The sequence below is a fragment of the Hermetia illucens genome, chromosome 1, assembly GCF_905115235.1.
Source record: "Hermetia illucens chromosome 1, iHerIll2.2.curated.20191125, whole genome shotgun sequence".
NCBI classification, from domain to species: domain Eukaryota; kingdom Metazoa; phylum Arthropoda; class Insecta; order Diptera; family Stratiomyidae; genus Hermetia; species Hermetia illucens.
In genome coordinates, this window is record NC_051849.1 from 40,051,726 (window position 1) to 40,071,295 (window position 19,570).

Below are 19,570 nucleotides of genomic sequence, written 5' to 3' on the forward strand. Positions count from 1 at the left end.
TAAACATATCCAAACATTCTTCCAAGAACAATGGTCACCACACCGTTAAGAGAACATTCCAATGGAAAAATATCATTATTTTAGTACAAATATAATTTTTTTATCTCAAATATGCAAAGAACCTGAAAAGGTTCGTTTGACCTAAAGAAGTCAATGTAATACCCACCCCGAAAGGATATAAATTGTATTGAGGCTATCAGTCCTCAATTAGAGCAACAACGGGAAACAATTCAAGATGGATTTGAGTATAGAATGCGATAGCACCGTCATGGGCAGTTTGTTTCAACAGATTATAATTGATATGAAGGTAAGTTGCTGAAGCTTTTAAACCAAATAAATATATATAAATATCATAATGTGCGAACATATTTATTTTTCAATTAATTATTTCATAAACAAAAAGACGCATGTATACAAAAAGCCATTTACCCAAGGATCATCTGTTTCCTCATCCCTAGTCGTCCATATTTGATGGTCTCAGCTCCCAAACGCGTTTTGTATACAATTCAACGGGCACTGGATCGTTTGATATAAAAATTGGCGCGATTAAACACGGAAATAAGATGTTCTGTTTCTAATGAATGCACTTCTCAGATGCGCTCCAACGAGAATACACCTTTGTAACCGTGTCTATTCAAAACAAGATGCTAATTATATCCCGGACAGTTTATAAACAATTCTATCTTGAAGCTAAACACATAGGGGAGATAACTAGCAACACGGCTAGATAGATAGACGGACGGCTAGATAGATAGTAGACTAGGTACTAAGACCAAGTGAGTAAGCTAGAATTTCCATTCAAATTTTCAAGTCAATGACACAAGGCGAGAGATTAACACAAGATCGTGCTACAATGTCAGTCATGTGAAGAGTGGTAAGTAGGAAAGCAGATGTGAGATCGACACGGCATTATCATAGATAAAAGATGCATCTGAAAGAATAATATACACAACTGTACTGACATATTTAGGAGCTACTGTTCGATCGGGAGCCTATATTTTCACACCAAACATTGGTCCGTACATGTGTTATTCAAGTGGGAATGTGTGCCTTAAAAGCCTAAGCTTAAATTGCCGCAAGTGTTGATATGATATCCAATTCTGTAATAGATATCGCAGAAGTGATATTTTATTTATGCAATTGTACAATATACAATGGATGCATAAAATGCGATGACAACGGCGCGAAACGCGGAAGCGTTTTTCACTTATCGCGAAGGAAAGTCATTTAAGTGTTTCTTCAAGTATCGAATGTCATCTGAAGGGCTGCAGAGTTCTATAAATTTCCATAAATATTTTCAGTAGAGCGCGATTGTGACTTGTCGCATTAGACGATTCGTAACATGGAACGATAAGCGAATGCTTAATTTGGAAACCCCAGATAATTTCGCCAACAGTCATTAAATGGCGTCAAAGCTTCGAAGCTTAAACGAATATTAATGAAAAATAATAACGAAAACAATTTAGAGATATCAGAATTTTGTTGACTATTATACATTTTTATGGAGCAAGTAATTCTAGATATAATTTTGTACAGTTGGAAAGTTTTTTGCTTTGCGACCGGAAATTTTTGCTAATTGATAACCAACTGGCTTTAAGGAGTCGTTTCTTTCTTGATCGGCTATTCTTCTGTCAAGGAATGAAGCACAGCCAGTATGGATGACACAATTGATATCCGTTTGAATATTTCTTGCGTCGCTAATTCTTCCGATATGGGCAACCCACTAATTTTTAAAAAATATTATCTGTGTCGTGAACTTCTCGCCAAATATATGGTTGCTATTGGCCTTTTTATGAGGCATAGTGCATCAGCTACTCCCACTCGTCATCACTGCCTTCCTAGGGCCACCTTAGGATAATGAACTTCACTGTATGGCATAACCACCAACGGAGTAGTGCCCCTTTTAAAATATATGACCTGTACACTGCCACTTCTGAATCCTAGTCAACATATCCCCGGATATTTGGCCAGTGCCCCGATGACACGGCGAAGACATATTTGGACAAAGCTCTAATCCTCCTATATAGCAGCACAGCGAGAACACCGGCACGAAGCAACCTCAATTTACAATTGGTATTGGGGTACTTGCATTGCCAGATTTCGAACAGCAGTTCTAACACTGTTATTTCAGCATATAAAGAGAAAGTGATAACCCGTCAGGCTGAGAACCTTGACTTTATTGATATTCATCTTCAGTGTGATTTTTTTGGGAATCTTTAGTGGGCTTTACCGAACTCGACTAAAATTGGAAGCGGGGATGTTTTTGTGATCATATGCGACATAAAGATTTGCTTGATTTGACGAAGGAGGTGTAATAGGCTGGCACTACAATCACTTCCTCTCCAATGCTATCCGTAGGAAGTATATATCATATATCAAAATCCTTTTAGGGTAGCTTCTCCTTAGGGATGCAGTTGGTGTTTAGGAAGGGTGAAGTGTTACTGGAACGTCACTGTTCGTTTACGGGGGCATTGCAGGTTATGGTGTTATCGTCAGCGATTTTGGGCCGTCGAAATACTGAGCTGTTGATGGAGGTCTTTGAGCTGCTAGACGTAATAAGACACATCTGGAGATTTTCAGCTCAAGCGTTTCGTGATATAATACTTGTAGGGCATCTATAGAGGCAGTACGATGGTGGCTGTTAACATCTATGGTGTATGATCGTACATCACTGCATTGGATCACTCTGTAGGAGTGGAAACACAAGGTTGGAAGGGCTCCCTGATGGAATCTACATTTTTTATTTCGTGGGTGCAAGCTTTCAAGTCCTTGAAAAAGCACGAAGCGTCCTCTAGAATGTGTCTGAATACTAGCTTTATAGCCCATATAAGTGGAAGGAAGATCTTCATGAAAAAGGAGGTGTGAACATCCGACACGAAGCACCGGACACCCAAAGCACCGAGTCGTAGAGTATTTCCATTGGGGATGCTTAAGAATTGTTCTTGAAAATAGTGCAGAGACCAAAGTGTTCTCGGTTCACACAAGAAAACTGTTTTGAGGTTGCACGGACATATTTTATACTACTATGCTATTTGATTATGGAAAGTAGGGCGTAGTGTATGTTCCGGGGACTCTAAGAAGCTATGTTTATTCAGAGAATTGGATGGACTCGAATTAGGTAGCCTGAACTATTGTGATGGTTAAGGACGTCTCATATGGTCTAATCCATGTGCAGGTGGGGACTCTGGTGACGATGATTGCTTTTTGATTTGGTAGATGCTTTTTGCCATCTGATGCACCTGTCCAGGGTAGTGAGGGGATGTTTGATGAAGTTCTTACGCAAATGCTTGAACTGTATGTTCGGTGCACATATACAAGGCTCGCGTGAATTCGTCCATTGGTTAAGATCCTTGTGCTTGCCAGGCTAAATGAACATCGAGGGATTTGGTCGTATGGTTGTTTTGACACTCTGATATGAGACTTTATATGAAGCCTAGAAAAGCGTATATGGTAGAACTGATGTTGAGTGGAGCGTGACTGTTTTTGCTGGTACTTTTGGAAAGTGCTGAAACTATTGGTCCTTATATTGGCATAGGATGATGGTCTCTGGGTCGATGGTGGCGGCGCAAGGCAACGCATTAGCGATCGCGTTATCTTCACTGTTCACGAAATCCCGTTTGATGCTGAACTGTAAAATTAAGTCAAGCTGGCGCGCTTCGTTAAATGGGGCTTTTTTCGAGCCTTGTGATGCTGTGAAAATGCGAGTGGCTTGTGATCTGTGTAGATGGTGAATTATCTGTCATTTGTAGGTCCGGCCGTGATGCAGTAGGCGAATGCTTGAAGCATAAGCAGGCATAATTACGGCGATCAGACCCGAGTTTGCACGGGGACTCACCTGAAGTGGCAATAGTCACGAAACCTTACCAGGGGTATATTGGTACCATGGGAACTGAGATAGCCTCTGAATTTACATACTTCAGGTGAACTCCTGTTGTATGTGCGTTCAGCTCAGTTGTTTGCTGTAGGTCCCCTAGTGGGAGCTTCATGGGGGTTGTGGTTACGTTCAAGCGAACAGAGACCTTCGGATTTCAGCGTGGTGTTGCGTTTCAACAGGGGTGCCGTACTCCTTAGTTCGGTAGAGATTTAGGTATGTCTTGCATCCATCAGTATGAATGCTGAGTCATGCACTCGATATAGATTGATTGTAGTCACAAAATCAATCCATGTACCCACGTAAAACACTGTGACGTAACTGTCATTTTAGATCTTCGGAAAGTTTGAATATTGTCATGCAGATAGCCAGTAGCTTGTAATTGCGACCGCTGGAGAAGAGCGCTAGCAGTCTTTATGTTCTTTGGGGATTTTTATCGAGGCCAACGTTCGAGGTGTTGACGCCACATTGGCTTTACGTATAATGTGAGGTCAGATTTGGAAAAAGCGGTGGTGGCTGCCCCGGAGGTAGCGACTTTGGAAGTGGGGACTACCTGATAATTTTAGATAGTACACTTTTCTGTATTGACTCGGAAGTTGCCGCTGTGACAGACTTGAAAGAGCTGAGGAAGGTATTTCCTGCAGTTCTTGGCAGCAATAATGGTATTTCGGTGTAGTCCCCAGGTAAGATTGCCTAACCAAAGAGAGAAGATCGCGCATATTCAAAGAATCCAAAAGATGTCCTGGCGGCGGTCGTTGGAATGTCTTACTCTGCGAGTCTATAATCGACGGGCATTTTCTTGGAGTAGGTTTTTGATTATCGGGAGAAGGCGATACGGTGTTGTGCATGCGTTGCCTATGACCGTACAAGGTCACTGGAAAGGACCTGTGAGGACGGGTTTAAAAATCGGAGGGCCCGATGGTGGACTGCAGGATCAGGCAATTGGGCTCCTGAGCCATTTGCCGAATTCCTGTGAAAAAGGTCGGCTTGGCTGGAGCATGGAGACCGTTGTTTGAATTCTTGCAGAATACGTATAGTCAATTTTCCGCGGAATTCATGGTTGCGCTCACCTCTAGTTTCTCTCTTTGGTCTAGATTGCAACGAAAAACACGGGGCATAAGACTGTGATCGTGATTAACGTAGACCCAACGGTATCAGCAAATCCTGTTGTCTTTTGCATTGCATGGTCTTCCTTCTATTGATTGGAAAAGATGAATGAAGGCATGGGGATACAAATGGCTGCTACAATCTTCCGCAGATATTTAACTTGGAGAAGCTGGACTGGGGTGATGGTAATGACGCCGATGCTGTGCTAAAGCCAATTTGACGACCAATTTAAGAGTGATGCCCAGAGGGGGAAGATCTAACCACTTGATTCGTTAATAATGGTGTATTCAGCCAGCCCCTTCATGCGATGAAGCGATTGGGACGGCTTGTCATCACCGAATTTGAGATCGTTGAAATGCTTGTACAGCTGCTGGTTTGCAGAGTTCAAAATATATGCCTTGAAGTAGTTGTATTTGCCGGTCTGTGGTAATTGCAGAAGTATGTCCAGGATATCTGGCAAACTTAAATCGAATTTGTTGGTGTCCGAGCGTATTTTGTGATTGATGTGTGATTCTTACAAACCACACTGTTTGGTTGGCATTCCGGAAAGGTGTTTCCTTTGCTGGGTGTTTTTCTTAAGTTAAACAATCCCGGACTTCGTTTTTCATTGTGAAGGCCTCCAAAAATCCTCTACGCGTGCATATTAGCAACATTCATCCATTCAAACACCATCAATACGAACAATGAGAAAGTACTTCCATATTTCTAGTATGGTAGCTTATTAGGATGTTCATCGCCCGAAGGAGACTATAAGGACATGTTAGGTAGGACTTTACTGGCAGAGTTGAACAAGAATTATTCCCCAAATTTTATTACTGTGGGTAATGGAGTCCGCAAAATCGATTAAGCCGATGTCAGCACTTGTAGACCCTTTGTCTACGTACCTCAGGTCATAAACTGAGGCTCAGTTAAAGAGTTTCATGGCCGTACCCCAGCTAGAATAGCTCCCTGGACTGTCTTTTCCACGTCTAAAGTTAATTTTTCCTCGTGTGCTTTGTTAGCTTTATTGTTATTTTCAGAGGGATGAGTATTCCCTGATGGTTTCTTCGGGCACAGTTGATTTACCAGCAATTACTCCAGAGATATCTTCGCTTCTCCGAAATTTAAAGACAATTTTCGAAGAAGACCCAGTTCCGGTGGTGTTTCTCACTTAGATGACACTCTTTCATTGCATCCAGTCTTAAGTTGCATTGAGCTTGCCCCCGTCGTTTTGTTTGAGCATGACTCGATTAACTTTCTCAATTGGACTATTTTCAAGAATGGGACAACAAATGAATCCAAAAATTAATCGTTGATTCTCGAGAAAATTTTTCAAAATTCAATCGATATGAAATTTGCAATAAGGGGGAAGTGACTTTCCTCAAAGTATTACCTTCATCCTCTTGAGCGCGTATTCATCGTCTCATCTAAGAGTTCTTCAATAGCGTACCTGACCTTCTAATATTTCACCTGTAGCCAAGACCATCACAACATCTTATCTATGATCGTAATTTTCCCATTCTTAATGGCGATGAAAAGATTTATGCTCGTTAGACGTTGATGGCCCTTAATGGAAAACTCTCGTCAACCGTAGAAATGGTCCAAGCAGGAAATTCAACCCGACTTTCTCCTACTTACCGTGAATGCATCGCAATCAAACGAAAACAATCTCCAAATTATAGTTGTTTAACACATTGTAATCGGAACTAAACCTCAATTTCGTTTACCTACATAATTCCCACGCAATTTAGAGCAGAGGAAGATGTTGCTGTTAAGCTTTAAAAAGTGTCGCAAACATTCCCTGGGCCGCATAAATTAGCTGCATTCATTCAAAACTTCAATCTGGCGAGTAATGTTTCATTCACAAGAGATGATGGCAAAAACAGCTCCGTAAATTATTCTTCTGCAATCGACTTGCACTTCCTACGATCAAATCCACTCCACATTCCGCGTACAAGAAAGGTAAGAGCAACATATCGAAGGGCGTCCATTTGTAGCTGTTGTTGTTGGTGCTGTGGGACCAACCTAAATGGCATATAAAACGCCAACCAGAGATCGATGAATGAAAACTATCTGTTCAAATTGAAAATGAGTCTTGTTCACATGCCTACTAATGCCAGGTTCCGATCATTTTTAAAGGCCAACCCTTTTTTCAGGCAGCTTTGTGGAAGCAACCGATTACTATATGAATCAGCCGGACCAGAAACTAGATATCCGATGGGGCTGCCTACGTACCTACGGACGGGGTCCTATTCAAAGCGCTGCTGCTGTCTGCCTACGAAACATATTAGTTTTCTTCTATAAACAATGACATGCTGGCGAATTATTATATTGCATGCATGGCAGGCATAGACAGCAACATAGAGAAATGGTGTTGCTGCGGTTGGAATCGATGTTTGGTTGTCTTCAACCGCTTGCACGGAATGGACTCCTACGCGATTTTTTGGGTTGCAGCCGAGACAATCTAGCTTCGGGCTCAGATTTTATTAATACGTGATTGCTCTTGATGTTGCATAATCGCTTCGATAGAGATGCTTGAAACAATATAAATTGTGGAGTTGGGTTGCATTAATTTGTTAGAGACGATTTTGCAAAATTCGTAGTTTTGCAATGGATAAAAGCGTTCACAAGATTTATGATCTTTTGCGTAATGCTAGAAACACCCTTTTATGAGTTGCGCACATATGCTTAGACCGACTTAGCCGAAAAATAGATACTTTCAGCAGTGTATGTTGCCGCAATCATAATCTTGAATTTAATGGTAAGTGCAAAATTTTATTAAAAGCAGTTCGGGGGATATAATCCGCAAGTCACGTTTGAAAAATTGATTATCGAATTTAGGAGCAATGTACGGTTGACTAAAATTGTTAAGTGGTGTTTATGGTTTAACTCCTTTTTATCTGATTTAGAATGAAAGCTTGTTGTGGAGGTTTTTATAACAAATTCAAAGTTCATGGGAAAGACCAAATAAAGAGAGCGTGGGTATAATTTAAGATATTTCTATTCAAAACTACAAAAGTAGAATAATCAATGAAAGAAACGAAATTAACAATCATTTTCTTCTATAAAGGAATAGAGCACAAAGATAGATTAAGATGCTGAATAATGCAGAGGCAAATGCATAATAATGTAATCAGTTTTTTCAAGAAAAATTGATTCCTAATTAACACCGTCGCTATCATCAGACAGTGAAACACCTTTAAGATTGAGATGTGCATTGCGATAGTTGAAACATTGGGGTGCAACGTTCACTAAATAGTCTTCGATTGAATATCTAATTTCCCCTTAAATTGAACAAATGTATGAATATATAAATTTAATCTAAATTCTGGATCTTTAGTCTTCAGATTTTCTCAGCCATGCAGCACGTGAACTCACAGGAAAACTTTAGATATAACCGGACTACTGAATTGAAAGACCTCTCTCTGAGTATATGCCATGTTGCCCCAACTTTCACAAATGACAATACTTTCTTTTTTTGTTCAACCTTTGTCTCGTTTGGTAGCAGGATCGATTGGCCTGAATCGAATTCGTCACTTTTCTTGTTCATAGGTATGGTTCGGGCGGAACCTAGAGGCTCTCTCATATATACATATATATCAAATTAACCGACTCGTCTGCCTGGATTAAAACCTCTCTGGTCGAAAAATGCTTTTGTACGTTGCGTTTCAATTGACGACCTACTATCATCCTAGTAACAATGATTGTTGAGAACTCAAAGATATTTCAATTAAAGAGCAAAGAATTTTATGAAATTAAGGTTGTTCTATCTCTCTGACGGATTGCTGAAGAGCTACATGGTCGGTCTTTCCACTCGGACATCAATCAGCGATGTTGGCATATTGTCAAACGTGAAATCCGAAGAACACAAAATTTTTTCTGCCCAATCTGCAGTGTTTGTTGATCTAAATACTTGCGAAGGATCTCCTTCATTCAGTTTGCTTCACTTGGTATATCCATTTAGCTATCCTCATCCTTTTCGTTCTCTACAGCATAGCGTTTTAAGATTTCTTTTGTTTCGAATTTTTAATTCCTCTACTTCCTTTCTATAATTACAGTAGAACTACAATCAACGGGTCTGTTTGGGACCGATTTGTTGATCGTCATGTCGAATGTAAGACGAATTGGAAATTCGATTCGTTTAAACTCAAATGACATGTCGGCTGGAATCATCGGAATTTTTGGAATGAGGACTTCCTCACCATTGAATTTTTCTTCGAATATCGTTACGTGACGTTACTTATTGCGCACGAATTTTTTCACCACCAAACCCGTTCCATTACATAGTATTCGTTTGTTGAGATTTCAACGTATGATGACCATCGGGTTAGCCTTTAGTTGTAAATTGCCCGTTGGCAAGCCAGGAACATTCATTGAGTTTGTTTCGGCTATGAAGTTAAATTTGTTCACATCTTTCTTTTTAGGGATTGAGGAATCCTAAGTCCGCATCCATTTCATCTCGGACCGGACCAAATGGAGAGCAACTTGCTCCCACTTTTTATGGTCCACGGATTCCTGTTTTTGGGTTAACATCCAAAGTTCAAAAATGAAAAGAGGAACGAAGACTACGGCTTCGGCTAGGGCTTCTTACCAGGGCAGAGGCAAATCCTCAGACGCTGCGTCAGCTCTGCCCTGGGAGCAGCGTGATCGAAGCGGCCCGCTCCTCAATCCCTAAAAAGAAATTGTAACTTCGGTCAAGTTTTGGTCCGAAGTATGGGCGGATTTACACTGAATATAGTTCGTACCCTTGTTGTTTTCTACGAATTATAAAAGGGAGCGTACAACACCTGCGAGCCGTGCCATCAGAAGTGTAATCGAGCCAAAAATAGTGGTGGACGGCCTCAGAAGAATCATCATTGACGCTGACAGTCAAGCCATCAAGGAACGTAGCCAAAATGAGAAAGGAAGTGGGAACTTTTCCAGCGGTGACTGGCAGAGGTACAAAAGAGCACTGACGACGTATAGCAACGTGATCAGGGAAACCAAATGAAACAATTTCAGAGAATTCTGTGAAGTGAGAGAAAAAACCACAGAATCATCCAAAGACAAGGCAATAGAATTCTGCCTGACACCACAATAACGGATAGAAGGGGAGAAAAGTGAATTGGAAACTAGCGAAAGAGGTATGTTCGGAAGCTAGAGTAAGATGAGCAGTGGCAACCTTTAAACCACTAAAATTAGTCGAAGTAGGTGGTATTTTTCCAAGCACTATTCTAGAGAGGATTTGAAATCACCATAGGATCTCTTCTAAGAGTGGTAAGGACCAGTATAGTCTTGGGATATATACTAAGGCCATAGAGACAGGTAAGAGTCTTTATTCCGAAAGCAGATAAAAAGGATCGTTTTCACCCTAAATCTTTCAGATCAATCTGTCATATATTTTTTGCACTTAAAACAATGGTCATAGAAAACTATATTAGAACTAACGTTCTAACGTGTAATTACCTGCATCCATGTCAGCACGCTTAGCAACCCGAACGGTCAACGGAAACTGCCCTGTATCAGTTGAGCATGGTAGTTGTTGAGCTCCTAGAAGAGCTAACAAACGCTGGAATACAAGTCCAGGGTTACGCTGATGATAGTGTTTTAATCTGTAGGGGTAAATATGAGGATTCCCGCATCCGGACGGGGGTTGCGGACTCAAGCGCTTGCAAGATTGTATAAACCTCACCAAGAAAAGCCTTCAGATCATAGTGGAAATACTTACTGGTCACTGGAGGCTAAGCCATCACCTGAGGAAGCTGTAGATTCTGTGAGGAGAGTGATGAAACCTCCACACATGTTCTGGAGCGGTGTTCGGCACTTGTGCAAGATAGGTTCAGGCTCCTGGGAGTTACTTGCCACCAGATGCCAGTTTGAAACGCTTGAAAGTAGGGAATAGGGTTATAGGTTTAAATAACATACTATAATAATTTATTAATAATTTATAACCGGCAAAGAGGCACGATAGTTCTTTTAGGACGCAGAGCAACTTCCCTTGACAATATTATCATTATCACCGCGTATGTCTGTCATCGGGTGAAGTTTCTTAGCATAGCGTCACATAGTCAACGATTTAAGGCAAGCTTTTATTTCATTGCGCCTCCAAAGCATATTGAGTCATTGCCTAGATCTTTCATAGTTCGATTAAGTGCTTCCAAGGCGGATTGTTGTTGTATATAAAGCTTGGTTGCATGGTTAGCAGAATCAGTGGTTTCTCTCTTTACCGTGAATTAGCATTTTTTTTTCAATCGAAAATAAAGACGACCACTACTGTGGATGACTCTACAATATTCTTGAACAAATTCAAAGAGCTTCTACGACGAAGTTATAAAGTGTTTTTTTTATTAGTGCATCAAACTGCAAGATTTTTTTCTGACTCATTTTTTTCCTTCCATCGATTGTTTAGTCCGTTGTCTTCCCCTCGTTGACCTTATTACAAATTTTTTTTACCGATAGCCTTCTATCGAACCTTTTTATCACCTTTGGCCATATATCATATCCCAAATTCCAGTTTTCCTATCTCACTAAATTTTATTAGCAAATTATAACCGGGCAAAGGCAATAATAAACTAAAAGAAAATGAGAACATACCCCACTCCCTTCCTAATTTTAGGGAAAGTTCTCTAAGAACAGATTTCTAATCAATTTATAGAATAATTATGTTTATTGCGAAGTAAAATAATAATCGTTGGCACAACAATCCATATCGGATTAGGGCCTTGAAGTGTGTTATAGCACTTCATTCAAGACCGTAATGGTACACTACAGGATTACAGTAATCTGTAAGGGCAATGTGGTCAGCATTGCGCTCGCCCAAGATTATTACCTTGATTTGACTAAGGTACTCATTCACAGCTGAGTCGATTGATATCCGACATCGAGTCACGATAACAAATCCCCCTTTCATCAGTGAGATTTGAACCGCGCCCTAACCACTTGAACCATCCCGACACTGGAAGGTAAAAGCGGAAGCAAACTCGAAAAAACTCCGTTTCAAACAAAGGGGCTTATCACGAACTCCGTCGAGCGGAGAAAAGTGACTTCATATACGGAAAAAGGAAGCATGGGAGAACCAACAAGTCTGTAAACTAGAAAAGTACAGGGAGCAATCGCACCAGGCGCGGAAGTTTACCACCAAGTCAGCAGGGTGAAGCTCTATGCACCTCGATGCTCATCCTGCCGAGACAAAGAGGAAAATCTGATGGGTTGAGTACTTTGATGAACTGCTCAACAACCAAAATATCGGCGAGTTGGAGGTCCCGCCAACTGAAGACGACGGACAAATGCTGCCACCGCCAAGAAACAGTCCGTGCAATTCATCGGCTTAAAAACCATAAGTCGCCAGGAGTCGATGGAATTACAGCCGAATTGGTTCAATATGGAGGTGACCAATTACACCAAGTGGTTCATCAACTTGTGCTCAAGGTGTGGGACAGCGAATCAATGCCTGACGACTGGCAACGAGGCATTATCTGCCCCATACATAAAATGGGGGATATCACGCAGTGCAGCAATTATAGAGGTATCAGGTTGCTAAGTACCATCTCATTCTCAGCAGGTTTTCGTAGTTTATTTTTGTCCAATCGGTAGGTTTATTTTTGTAGTTACAGATTCTCTAATTCAGGATCAGGTATATTTGGGTGATCGTTTGAACTGCTAACGACCTGCAACTTAGGAAGAAGAAAATGCGGTATTCAATTGGTCATCACTTTTCTATATGTAGCTAGCTGTCTACTCCTAACCCCACGAAACAGGACGTTTCTTGTTTTGTTTCCGTAAAATGGTTTTATACATTTGATTCTTGACTAGAAATGACCTCTGGGTCTCGCATTAACTGAACTAGGGGAGGTGTTTTCAATGAAGTGACTCTTGATTTTCGGTAGTTTAACGATTTCATTGGTTAGATATGAAAACATGTGTACTCCAAGGATTCATTTTTCTTTACTCATTGTGAGCCAGTTGAAAACTTGACAGAGGGCAGCCGAATGTGTCTTACAGGATCATAACCAAAGCATGTGAGGGTCTTTTCCAACGTAGAAATTTTTTCCCCGTTGGTTATTATAGGTCTGATTTCTCATAGTGATTAACGATCTTCGTCCTTAGAATAGCCAGCGAACATTATCACCAAGGAGTTGATTTTCGTAGTTTAAAGTTTGTATCTGAAGATGGTTAAGGCAAACCCAGATAAATAATTAAATTTCCCATGATTTACTTCATAATAATATCTGAGCCTCAATAGAGATGTCTATCAATTACGTTACCATTGAAATTCCATTCGCGTATATAGCGGCCTAGTTGCTAAATTGCTAAATAACTCTCTTTTGAGAAGTATTTGATTCAGAGGAACGATATTGAATGAGTAGCTGTTGACCTTTTCTTCGCAAATTTTGGTAAGTCTTAACAATTTGCAAACTGACATTCAAATTTGTGCTGCCTACATGGAGCATATATACATATACGTATATGCGAAAATTCCAAACAAAATGTTGCGAACCTTCTTTTCAGCATGACTTCATATCAATAATCTTCACACTATCCGTTAGTTGCCTTGACTGATACAAGTCCCTCTCGAATTACAGCTATTAAGCAGTGTTAATCAAAGTGTTAATTCAATTCAGTTTCCATTATTCGATCTCAGTTTACATTATTTATTAATTTCCGACCTTGAGCTTTCATAGCAATGATGAAAAACCAGAAACGACTGGGCATTCTTGTTATGGATGCCTTTTGTTTTCAGACTCAAATTTCCATTCTATCAACAATTTACATGTTTTAAATTTTAATGTAGTCGTAATGGAAACACAATTGAAATCATATTTTATTCATAGTATCAACTGCAGATGAGATTTATTTTCGGTTCCAGATCCATATTTTTACTACAAGAGACTCCTCTGGTCGGTTAAAGGTTAACCGAATGACATAATACTTATGCTATTGCTGGCGTCTATTCCATTCGAGGTGATAGCAGTTGATAGTACGTTAACACTCATCCATGAACACGAGTCAATTTTTTCCAAGTTAAATTGCCTTTTTATGGCAACTTATCTCTTAAGATTTGATGGGGATCGTTTAAAGGTCGCAGTTCAAATTTTTTAGATTAAATTTATACTTTGAACATTTTTCTCCGGCACTTCCTCGAAAACAGTCTAGAATCAACAATTCAAGTAGTATCTTATTTGTAAGTTTTCGTTTCGCTACTCAGGAATTCATCGCAACTAAATATTCTACATCTGATGTAAAATGCAGCTCCCGTGTTCACGCTCTAGCGACATTTTATGAATAATTTAGACATACTTTACGTGTAGATAACATAGAAAATCACTTCACGTATTTAGTGTAAACGAAGTTTTATTTTTATAGCCTAGTAATTTTCAGTTTAATTGAGCAACAAACTAAAGCATTATTAGTCCGTAAAGAATGGAATAATAAGGCTGCATCGAAAGAATTCGCTTCACCTTGCAAACCTCGGTGAAGCAAAAAATTTGAATTTTGGGACGAGTATGGAATTTTAATGTTTAGGATTTCTATGGAAAGTGAGAATTGCAATATGGAATTTATGAAAAGACAATTGAAAGAATATCGTGAACTGTAATCTAACATTGTGGAGAGAAAGATAACTGAGGAGACCTAGAAAATGCATGTAATGTCAACTACGCCAAGTATATACTAAACACGTCCAGAAAGTAAGTGTACTCAATTTGTGTAGACTTCAAAAAAATTATTGAAAATCAGGTCGGAAGACCGGAAACTGAGCTCCGGCTTGTATAGAGGTGTTGCGTTCATCTTCTGTGAGGAATTTTCTATGCACATTTTACAAAATATTTCTTCACATATTCTTCTTTTTTTTCTCCCTTTGCTCCGTTCACAAGCGGGGTCGGCTCGTTGTGATCGGTTTCGCTATTTGGCTCTATCGAATGCCTGATCTGGGTGCAATCTCGAGGCTTTTAAATCCCCATCCAGCCTATCAAGCCACCGTTGTTTCGGCCTGCCTTTGGCCGTTTACCATCGACTTCGATGTTCAGACCAATCTCGGCAAGTTTTCCACGATCGGTGCAACCCCATAACGATCACGGATATTCTTATTTCGGATGTGATCGAAAAGTGTCACGCCACTAGTCCAGCGCAACATCTTCGTCTCTATTACCACAAGATGCCGTTCATCGTCTTTTATAGTCGGCCAACACTCAGAACCATAGAGGGCGACAGTACGGACGACAGTGGATTTTTGTGATTATTTTCAGATTTTTCGGCTGGATTGGTTCTGAGAACGAGACTTGTTTCGCTGATGATCTCTCGCTTTCCTATGTTTCATGTCAAAAATAGCTCCTGTTCGGAAAATTTATAACCGCGCCCTTTCATTTCATAACCCATACGGCTATATTCTCAAACAAAATTGTACCCCTCTTTCCCATGTAAATTCATCATAAAATGGTGCCGCTTGCATGTTTAAAGGGATTCATAGACCTCACTAAGTTCAGCCGTTTCAGAGGAAATCGGGTGTGACAGACAGAAAAACATTGAACCGATTTGAATAAGGTTTTGTTTCACAAAAAACCATAAAAAGGTGATATTTGTACATGTTATTTATTTTTCAACATAGTCCTCATCCATTTCAATGCAGGCGGGGAGGGGTGGATTCATTTATTTTATGGTTCCTCGAAAAAGATTTACGTCTGCTCCTTTATTCACTTCTCCATCTCCCCTCCTCCTCTTTCGTTGAAGACCTTTTTTCACACATGTGCATCGTCAGGTGTCCTATCCAAACGGAAATTGTCATGCAGCAGGCAGGATCGTACCTTTCACTTTCACTTTCATGTCAAAGATGTTCCTCGGTCAGGACGGCCCATTGAGATTACATGGTGACGAATATTCACCATGTCCATGCGCCATCATTTCCAGTTCGACAAACTGCGCTTCAGTTCTCTCCAGGTCTTGCCCGCAGAATTGTAGCATCATGTTCTTCTAGGACGGCCCAGTCATTAGCCATTCTGGGACAGTAGTTTCCACTGCATGGCGTAGCTAGCACTATTCCAGAATCGAGATTAATGGCAAAATTGTAGCAGTGATCAAGTCAAACCAGAAGAGACATAGCGGAAATATTAAAGGTTAATCAAAAAAGTTTGGATATGTAAAGAAGCTCGATATTTGGATTCCTCATGAACTCAAAAGAGTTCGTTTGACGGCGATACGCTATTGAAATGCCAGGAAAACAGCCCTTTTTGGAAAAGTTAATAATTGGTGATGATAAGTGGATCGTTAAAAAGAATGTGCAACATAAATTCTTTTGGTCCCGACATGAGTCTCCGCCTCAAACGACTTCAAAAGCAGAACTTCCGTCAAAGAATGTTATGCTTTCAGAATAGTTGGATTGGAAGGGTGTGTGGTTTTCTGGCAATAGGACAGTTTCTGTGCGTCTCTCATCCATAAACAATTGGAGCTCCTCATACGTAAAGAAGTTGTGTTCACAGACATCCTTGCTGGTCAGCGTGACTATGTCACGCATCAGAAATTATGGGCGCCTGGATGTGATGCGCTGCCTCACTGGGTCGTTAGATTTTCATTTGTTTCACTCTCTTCAAAACTGCTTGAATGGAGTAAAGCTCAGATAACGCGGTAAATCAGCACGTTCTTAGTTTTTCATCAATAAAGACACGTCCTTATACACCGGAAGATAACAAATGGTCATCGAACAAAATGGCGAAAATATCCTTGATTGACCTTTGCTTTTTATGGAAATGAATGACTTTAAAAAAACCTATAGAGAAAACACATTGATATCAACCCGATCGATCGTTATCGATAAACAACCCGATGTATAGATCAATCCTATAACCGACAGACATTTTGGCATGTTTCTTACTTCCAGATGTTTTACCCTATTCAATACCATCTCGCGAATGTATTTTCCTTTTTTGCACAAATGCCAAACATTCTCCCAGAATATGTATGAAAATTTCATTGCTCTCCTCACAGCATTTGCAGACGATGATTTCGGATATTCTTAGTTTCCACCCGTGGTTATTTAGCCTACAACAACTTGCGTGTCTTCCTATCATGATCCTAAGATTATTCTTGGTGAAGTTCAAATTATCCTGTGAGTGCTTTGTGGCTCATATTTTTTTTTCATAAATACTTTGGACTGTCTCATTTCTGGTAAGCTCGTCTTAGTCGTTCATTTTCTTTCCTGAGTTTATGATCATGAACCCTTTTCAAATTTCACATAAGGGTTCTGGCAAATAGAGGGACGTTTCTGCTCCTTTGGAAATCAAAACATTTATACTCTATTGTACAAGCTAAACATATGTAATTTATCAAGACGCTATAATACTAGTCACCTGTTTAAGATCTATGTGCTTTGATAATCACTTGGCTATCAGTTAGGATCGCAATGTTCTATTTGGTGTTTAAAATAGGCGCACCTGAAAGATATTGGTATAGGCCAGTGACTTCTGCAACCCTTTCTTCTACTCTGAGGGCAGTTCATCTGTAAATCTTGAGGTTATCAGGTTAGGATCAGTTGGTAGATCCGGAGTATGGATGACGTAGATCGTTGCCCCAAGGACACTGCTTTGAAGGATTCCAGCTAGGATATTGTACTCGCGAGAAGTATTTCATCCTGAATTTACGCTCCAAGAGAAAACATTAAAAAATTTCATGAAACCGAACAGCAAGTAGCTTCTTTATTTTAAAAATCAGATCTCCGTGGCACACTTTGTCGAAGGCTTACGCACATATAAAAACACCGCTTAGCACTACTTTCCAACCTCCAGAAGTTTGATTGTATCATGCTTCTCCCGAAATCCGAACTGGTGTTGGGGGATCACATTGTTTTCCGCTACTTGCGTTGAGATTTTTGAAAATGGTAGTTTTCCCACATTCCCACATTTCCCACATTTAGGAATTATTGTATTGTTTGAAACATTCCACATCTCGGAGAAATAAATGAAACGTAGAATATATGAGTCACGTGAGTGATTGTGATGGAAGTTCCTTCAACATTTTTCCCGTGATTAGGCCATGAAACTTTCTTTGGGTCCACTTGTTCTTTAAAAACACGAGCAACTTGCTTGCCTCTAAATGAGAAGCTTCCCATCGGCGTAGCCATAAATATTTTTAGAAATTTTGACTCCATCTGGGGGCGAAATATATTTTCCAAGTGTTTTGTAAATGTCCAGCTGCCGTCTACTAATTTCAGTGGTGATCCGTATTAAGCAATTTCCACAGGGAAAAGTCAGCTGGTGCAGTAGGCGATAAACTTCGGTAAGTAGTTTTATAACTCCTATTCTCATTGATCCTGAAGGGTTTCATGGAGTGATCAACTTGCACTGGTTAATTATTTATTAGGTCTGGAGATCTGTGAGCCTTGCGCTTTATTTGGACCAGATTGGCGATACCTAAGCGTGCGGTAGAGAGCTGCACAGCCACGGTCATTATTTTGTTTAATTTCAACAGGACTTTGTCTACTTCACCTCTGGTTTTCAATGGAGTGTTGATTTGCAGATGAACGCTTATATACTTTCAGAAATTAAATTAAACCAGTTTATTGATTTCATTGTTAGTTCCCTACTTATATTGCATGTTATAGGAGGTAGGCTCGCAAATGCCATAATGACGGACATGTGGTCTGAAAACAATTCATAGCACGTCTCGCTCGTTAGCAGCTCCCGTCCCACGTTTTTAGCAACACCAAAGTCAATTGATGAAGCAGATATCGTAAGTTACATATTGTAGTGTGGTGTAATGTCCTTACATACTGATGTAATCCTCGCTAGATAAGGTAAGCATAACATACAGTCCTCTATAGTCTCAGCTTTTGATTCTAGTTTAAATCGGAATTGGTAACAGTAAGAAGTTTGTAGAGCAAAAGAACAAAACGAGTGTGGCAAAAGTTCAGTATATGATCTAGCTATTTCGTCTAATTTGAGGCTTTTAAAGACAGAGATTATTTTATTGTGATGGTTCTGTGGCAGGAACTCATGGTTTTCGGTTGTAATTTATAGGTTACAGTCACTAGTAATTCTTGCAATTGAAGTACTACAATTCTGCCTTGTAAGATTAGTTTGACCACCACTTCTTACTGAAACAAGTAAAAACAAGTATTTTAGGGTTTCGATAATATTATATATTTACTATCATCGTTTCTTCTCATTTGGCTCTATATTTTGATCTCACGGATATACTCAGAAAGGAAGCGAGGGGTAACCAGCACCTCCTTCAGTATTTCATTCATAAAGACAGGTCTTTCTACGAACTGCTTCTGTGCATTATCACTTGCAGTGTGATAAGCGAGACTGAAGCACATACTCCAATAAGGAGTGAAAGTTGCTCCCGAAATATATATCTACATTGAAAACTAAAAATTTTAGTTTGGAGGAAGTTACCTATTTATCAGTTTTAGGATAGACTACAAATAACAGACAAATATCTAATCACGTAGATGATCATCGGAAGGGTTTACTTGGTGTGATTGGAAAGATCCTCCCCCCATATTATTTTTTTTCTCTTCTGGATCTCCACCCAAGGTGTTGTATTCAATATCTGTCTACTTTTTTTAGAATTTACCGATACAAGGCAAACATCTTCCAAACAAATTTTGAAAACTCCATGTCTTTTACAGTACCTTGCCAGATC

The 19,570-nt window shown here is 39.9% G+C and overlaps 1 protein-coding gene across 1 annotated transcript in view; it reads left to right on the forward strand.

Moving 5' to 3' along the window:
* Window positions 1-235: 235 nt before the first annotated feature.
* Window positions 236-19,570, forward strand: part of LOC119653915 — an 87,499-nt gene continuing 68,164 nt past the window's right edge. The window contains exon 1 of the mRNA XM_038059075.1: window positions 236-307. Coding sequence (XP_037915003.1) covers window positions 236-307 — 72 coding nt within the window. The remainder of the gene's footprint in view (window positions 308-19,570) is intronic.